This window comes from Chondrus crispus, genomic scaffold (assembly GCF_000350225.1).
Source record: "Chondrus crispus Stackhouse genomic scaffold, scaffold_356, whole genome shotgun sequence".
NCBI classification, from domain to species: Eukaryota; Rhodophyta; class Florideophyceae; order Gigartinales; family Gigartinaceae; genus Chondrus; species Chondrus crispus.
The window spans coordinates 42,830-48,829 of NW_005179244.1; the positions used below are offsets into that span (position 1 = coordinate 42,830).

General features: G+C 62.5%; 5 protein-coding genes; 4 read left to right on the plus strand and 1 right to left on the minus strand.

Moving 5' to 3' along the window:
• The first annotated feature begins 254 nt into the window (after positions 1-254).
• Positions 255-725, plus strand: CHC_T00000520001 (hypothetical protein). The gene has a single exon (XM_005717836.1). It carries the CDS (start codon positions 255-257, stop codon positions 723-725), a length of 471 nt encoding a protein of 156 aa, XP_005717893.1.
• A 552-nt stretch (positions 726-1,277) lies between these two features.
• Positions 1,278-2,694, plus strand: CHC_T00008369001 (sedoheptulose-1,7-bisphosphatase). XM_005717837.1 is given in 4 exon segments: positions 1,278-1,416; positions 1,417-1,937; positions 2,068-2,674; positions 2,675-2,694. 2 exon segments carry the CDS (start codon positions 1,417-1,419, stop codon positions 2,672-2,674), a joined length of 1,128 nt encoding a protein of 375 aa, XP_005717894.1. The 5' UTR covers positions 1,278-1,416; the 3' UTR covers positions 2,675-2,694.
• Positions 2,695-2,817: 123 nt separating this feature from the next.
• Positions 2,818-3,039, plus strand: CHC_T00000521001 (hypothetical protein). Its single transcript, XM_005717838.1, has one exon. The coding sequence runs from the start codon at positions 2,818-2,820 to the stop codon at positions 3,037-3,039; it is 222 nt and encodes a 73-aa protein (XP_005717895.1).
• An 848-nt stretch (positions 3,040-3,887) lies between these two features.
• On the minus strand, positions 3,888-4,154 carry CHC_T00000522001 (hypothetical protein). The gene has a single exon (XM_005717839.1). The coding sequence runs from the start codon at positions 4,152-4,154 to the stop codon at positions 3,888-3,890; it is 267 nt and encodes an 88-aa protein (XP_005717896.1).
• Positions 4,155-5,527: 1,373 nt separating this feature from the next.
• Positions 5,528-5,791, plus strand: CHC_T00000523001 (hypothetical protein). The gene has a single exon (XM_005717840.1). It carries the CDS (start codon positions 5,528-5,530, stop codon positions 5,789-5,791), a length of 264 nt encoding a protein of 87 aa, XP_005717897.1.
• The last annotated feature ends 209 nt before the right edge of the window (positions 5,792-6,000 follow it).

The window sequence follows — 6,000 nt, forward strand, 5'->3', positions numbered from 1 at the left end:
AAAGCAAGGCGGAGCGGTAGAGGTGAGAAGAAAAGTTGGGAGGATGGTTTTCTTCGGCGATGGCTGCGCGACTGAACAAATACGGTACGCTTCTATGCGTGTGAACATCCTTCCATTTGAAATTTTCAGAACAGTAAAAAGTCGCAAAATTTTCAATGAATTGGGTGGGTTTCTCTGACCATAGCCTGGACAATTGAATCCAGCCTCTGGCATCCACTTCCTCTATACATACTCCACACCACCACAAACGAAGCATGAGTGTAGAGAGGGCGCAACATGTCCATCCGCAGAGAAGTCCTGTCCCCTCTCTCTCTTGCGCAGCTCTAGCAATGTCGCCTCCTGCAGGAAGCGGGGCTGCGGCCGGCACGGCACCCGCACCGCCTCCGTTCCTCTTCGTGTACGGGACGCTGCGGCGCTCCTACATGCTTCTACCGCACCAGCTGCGGCACATGCGCCCCCCGCACTTGCTCGACACGCGCGGAGAGTGGGTGGGCACTGGCGTGCTGCGCGGGCACCAGCTGTGGGACGTCGGCGCGTACCCGGGCATGGTCAAGGGAGAGGCGGGAGATCCCGTCGTCGGCGACGTGTTCAGGGTGCAGGACGGCTGCTGGGAGGCGCTCGATCGGTATGAGGGCATCGCGCCGGAGTATACGACGCCGCAGGAGTATACGAGAGAGGTACGTGTTGCATTGTGGCAAGCGGAGAGCCTTTGGAGTGTAAGGTGAAGACAAAAGCGCGGGGCTGACTTGCCTGGATCGGTGTGTGGCAAAATGTCTTGTTGCTTTGTTGCAGGTTGTGGAAATTGAGATGGATGGGCAGGACGAGGGGGAGCGGAAGGCGTTGGCGGCGTGGGTGTATGTGTACAACTGGCCTATAGATAAGCGGAGGGATGTGCATATCGATGATGGGGATTATGTCCAGTACGCAGAGAAGCGCATGTAGAAGAGAAGAAGGGAGCACGATTGAGGGTTGGGCTGGCAGGCACTCCCCACGCCGTTCCCTGCGTCAAGCGGCACGCTGCTTTCCCCAATGCTTCAGCAAACCAATAGCCACGCGCCAAGTCTCCAGCAAATTTTGCACACAAGGACGTTACTGGTAGACTCGCCTACCTGCGGGTAAACGCGGGTAAAAATGCAGACATTTTTCGCGGATTCTGCATGTTTGTATCTACTGCTCGAAGGAGACCACACATCTGGGGCGATGAGCCACAGCCACAAACATGCTCTCAATCTCCCCCAAACCACCCCGCCACTCACCCGCTTCTCATTCCCCAGCTACACCCACTTCTGTCCACTTCTGCATTTCCTCTTCCCCACAAACTCCTTTCGTCTTCAACAACTGCGACCGCTCCCCGCAGTCTCCCTCATCAACAGTTTTTCACCAATTCCTAACCCTTTCGCAATCGCACCCACTACCATGTCTGCCTTCGTCCCCGCCGCCACCGTCGCCCGCTTGTCCTCGACCCGCACCTCCTCGCGCACGGCTCTTTCCTCTAAATCCTCTAGCCTTGTTGCCTCAAGACCTCTGGGCCTGCGAGTAGGCGTCGCCCTCCGCACCCCCACCCCCTCCCCCCGCGCTGCCATTTCCATGATCGCCACCGGTGAGCCGCTGGAGGACTGGCTGCAGCGCGCCGAAAAGGACCTCGGCAAGTGCACCCGCGGCATCTTCGCCGCCTGCAAGGAGGTTGCCTACAAGATCCGTACAGCGTCATGCGACAAGATGTCCTGTTTTAACGACTTTGGCGACGAGCAGCTGGCTATTGACGTGCTCGCTGACAAGGTTATCTTCGATAACCTCACCGAGTCTGGCGTTGTCGCCGTCGCTTCGTCTGAGGAACTGCCCATTGAGAAGCCGATTACGCCGGGAGGAAAGTTCGCGGTCGCCTTTGACCCCTTGGATGGCTCCTCCATTATCGATACTAACTTTTCCGTCGGAACGTAAGCAATGACAAGTCTTGTGGCCGAATTTGTTGATTTTTTTGAAAGCAGCTCTTGCAAGCAGAACGACTAACCTTAACCTGTTTGTTTGATTCAACACTGTCCTTATTTTGTACACCGCCCTGCGCAGCATCTTCGGCGTGTGGAAAGGTGACAGGTTCGTCGGGCAGGATGGGCACGGCGTCGTCTGCGCGGGGCTCACCATCTACGGCCCGCGCACGACAATCACGCTAGCGATCGACGGCGTGGACGGCGCGCACGAGTTCCTTCTCATCGACGACTTCTCTGCCAAGCACGGGTCATGGATCCACACGGCGGCCTTCTCGACCGTCAACGAGGGCAAGCTGTTCGCGCCCGGAAACATGCGCGCCGCACAGGACAACCCTGGATACGCTAAACTTCTGGAGCACTACTACTCCAACAAGTACCAGCTGCGCTACACGGGCGGCATGGTGCCCGACGTGAATCAGATCCTCGTCAAGGGCAAGGGCGTGTTCTGCAACCCGGCGTCGCCGTCGGCCAAGGCCAAGCTTCGGGTGTTGTATGAAGTGCTGCCCATCGGATATGTTATCGAGAAGGCGGGAGGGAAGTCGAGCAACGGCGCGGGCAGCGTGTTGGATATTAAGATCAAATCGTGCGAGGACCGCTCGCAGGTGTGCTATGGCTCGGCCGATGAGGTCGCGCGATTCGAGGAGTTGGTTGGTGTCACGTACGCTGTCGAGGAGGCGACGGTTTAAATAAACTTTGACTTGTCTTGTTTTCCGTACCTTTGTTACTCCGGGGAAGCCTGCCGCGATGCGTCGCGTTACATGGTTAATGATGCGGGGGGAGCGATGGTTGTATTTTGCTTCTCAGCCCACTACAGTACCCTTGGTACAGTATGCAGATGCACAAAGGAGCACGCACATCAGAGCGCCTGCGTGCACGTCATGCACTTCTCTTAAAATTACAGTACAAAAGTAAACTACTTTTCTCCCCATCCACACCACAACAAGTCCACCACTACCCCACCACAGTCACGGCCCGCCCCCACACCGAAGCGCGACGTGCGCTCCCGCCGCAGCCATGCCGCTCTCGCGCTCCCTCACCTCGCTCTCGCTAGCTGGCGGCACCTCGCACGCGCTCTCTCTCTTTGGCGTCATCCTCGGCATCGACGGCCCGCGGCCGCTCCCACGGGCGCCTCCGCTCATCCTGTGCGTGGTGCATCTGGCGGACGGCACGCTCCCGACCGGGCTTGAGCTGCGTCTGTGGGGCAGCGACGCGCTCTGCGCGGCCGCGCTGCGTCCTATGGACGTGGTACATGTCGCGGGCGTGCTAGCGTGCGCCGACAAATCCGGCGCGACCTACCTCAAGTTCACGCACGACGCCATGATCACCAGGGTCGCCGAGGACGAGCGCGGGGCGGCCCAAGTTTTTGCGTGGCGCGGGAGAGAGTTCGGGCCCTTGGTACGCCTGGCGAGGAAGGGAAGGGTGAGGAGCAGACCGTGGCCCCGGGGAGTTTGTGAGAGGCTGGCGGTGGCACCCGCGCGGGAGAAGGCCGACGTGGTGGCGAAAGAGGCGGTGCGGGAGAAGGATGTCAGGCTGGGGCAAGTGGGCAAGCTCGGGCGGGGAGAACAGGCCACCGTGCTCAACGTGCGGGTGGTCGGGGTGCGTGTGCGCGTGGGTTTTGCGGGGGCCCGGGTGAGGGAGGCGTTGAAAGGGCTTGTGCACCGTGTGTGTGAGGGGTGTGGGACGAGACGGCGGGCGGGGAGCGAGCTGGGGAGGTGCGGCGTGTGTGGGGGAGCGCCGGGGGGCGGGTGGGGATGGGGGTGGGGTAAGCTGTACGTGGTGTTGGAAGGGGACGGCGAGAGGGCGGTGGCGGTGGCAGAGGGGAACGCGGTGGAGCGGCTGATGGTCGGGCGGTCTGCAGAGGAGGTGGGGCGGGGGGGAGGTGGCGGAGTTTTGCGGGCGTTATGCGAGGATGCAGGGGGGTTTAGGGCGGAGGTGCGTGGGGGAGGTGACGGGGTTGCCTGGGTACATTTGCAGAGGTTGATGGTTTGCTGAGGTGGGTTCTCGTGGAGCACACCGGTTTGAGGAGGGGAAATTGGCTGGCAGCCAAGTGTCCGTTGCATTGGGGGTGGCGGCGGATTGACTGCAAATCTTGCCGTGCAAATTAAGCCGCCCGACGTGGAACTTGTGCATATATCCTTCCGTCGCGCATCGGAGCCCCATGCACATAATGTTACAATACCGTATTAAATTAGTATTCGAGACCCATGCCTCCTGCGATGCACCCTTCCCCCACCCCCCTCCCTCAACACGGCCGCACTCCACACTACCCGCCCTCCACACTACCACCATGCCCGCGCGCCGCCCCGCCTTCGTCGGCCCCCTCCCGCCGCACGCCGCGCTCACCGTCGCCACAGCGGCGACCTCCCCCCGCCGGCCGCCGGCGCGCCGGCGCCCGGCGCCCTCGAAGCCACGCCGCACGCGCCCCGAGACCGTGCCCTCGCACGACGCCTTCCAGGACTTCTCGCGCGAGCTCGGTGAGCACTCGTTGCTCACGTCACCCGAGGAGCGGGCGCTGCTTCTCAAGGTGCGCCCACTCCGCATCCACGAGCGCGTGCGCGCGGACCTAGCGTCGGAACTGCGCGCGCCCCCCACGGACGCGCAGCTGGCGGCCGCGCTCGGCGTCTCCCCCCCGCGCCTGCTGCGCGAGCGTCGCAAGGCCCTGCGCGCGCGCGACGCCCTGGTGCACGCCAACCTGCGCCTGGTGGTGCGCGTGGCGCGGCGCGTGCACATAGCGGCCGGCGGCGCGGCCGGCGCCGGCGTCAGCCTGACTGACCTCGTGCAAGAGGGCTCGTTGGCATTGATCAGAGCCGCGGAGAAGTTCGACCTCCAGAGGGGCGAGCGCTTCGCGCCGTACGCATGCAGGGCTATCTGGAGCAGGTGTAGAAGGGCCATGACCCCCGCCAGCTGCATCGTGTCGCTGCCAGAACGGCTGCGCGTGGCCGCGGGGAAGCTTGGCAGGTTCCGCGCAGAGTTTGAGAGGGAGAATGGACGACGGCCCAGCGAGGAGGCTGAGGCCGCGGTGACGGCGGGAGAACCGCTGCGGTTGGTGAGGGGGGCCGAGAGACACCTGAGGGGCGGGGTATTTTTGGACGCGCCCGTGGGGGACGGGTGCGGGTTGGACATGCTGCGGTGGGAGGGGAAGCTGCCGCACGAAGTTTTGGCGAGAGAGGAGGTCAGACGGAGGGTGAAGGAGGCGTGCTATCGCAGGCTCAGGAGGAGGCACGCGGACATTTTGGTGATGCGGTTTGGGCTGGAGGATGGGAAACCAGTACTGGGGAGGGAGGTGGCGAAGAGGATGGGAGTTTCGGCGCCTCGTGTGACGCAGATTGTGCTACAGGCGCTCGAGACGCTCAGAGTTCAGGAGCCGAAGCTCGCGGATTTAATTCACGACTTGTGAGGTGCGTGTTTACGTTTTTTTGTGCCTGGAGTGGAACGTGTGGAGTTGGGGGGGATGGGGGGGTTGGGAGCAGGAACGTTGGCAGTGCTGGCCATGAGGGCTAGCACGCGAGGTGCGTTGCTTTCTCCGCTCAGGTAGGCGTATGTCTTTTTGCAAGCGGAGTAACTTAAAAGTGTTTGTTACGGAATGTCCTAAAGGGTTCGATGAGCACGATGCGATACCAGGGCGCACCCTCAAAGACGAGCAGCCGTGTGCACATAATCTGGACTGCCTCTGCGAGTCAAAAATATCTCAGCGGCGCACCGTTCCGTGCCAGGTGCACCAATGGCCCACCTTTCCCCCTCACCCGCCAATCAGCGCGCCGCGCCGCATTGCATGCCGCCAGCTCTCGGCCGGCAGCGCGTGAATGAAATGCGGCCTTCCCCCCGCACGTCCGTCTCGCCTGCAGCCCGCGCCACCCCCGACCAGAAGCAACCAGCATGGCGTTCATCACCGCGGCGAGCTCGCTGCCCCTGCGGCGCGCGCGCACCACGGCCGGCGTGTCCTCGGCGGCGCGGCGGCGCTTTACGGCCCGCGCGCCGCGCCGCGTCTGCGTCCCGCGCGTGTGGGCTCCCG

Excerpts from the sequence above, each read along its gene's own strand:
- CHC_T00000520001 (XM_005717836.1), top strand. The coding sequence starts at position 255 with ATGAGTGTAGAGAGGGCGCAACATGTCCATCCGCAGAGAAGTCCTGTC.
- CHC_T00008369001 (XM_005717837.1), top strand. The coding sequence starts at position 1,417 with ATGTCTGCCTTCGTCCCCGCCGCCACCGTCGCCCGCTTGTCCTCGACC. Across the intron at positions 1,938-2,067 it reads ACTAACTTTTCCGTCGGAAC|CATCTTCGGCGTGTGGAAAG; the intron begins GTAAGCAATGAC and ends CGCCCTGCGCAG.
- CHC_T00000521001 (XM_005717838.1), top strand. The coding sequence starts at position 2,818 with ATGCAGATGCACAAAGGAGCACGCACATCAGAGCGCCTGCGTGCACGT.
- CHC_T00000522001 (XM_005717839.1), bottom strand. The coding sequence starts at position 4,154 with ATGTGCATGGGGCTCCGATGCGCGACGGAAGGATATATGCACAAGTTC.
- CHC_T00000523001 (XM_005717840.1), top strand. The coding sequence starts at position 5,528 with ATGTCTTTTTGCAAGCGGAGTAACTTAAAAGTGTTTGTTACGGAATGT.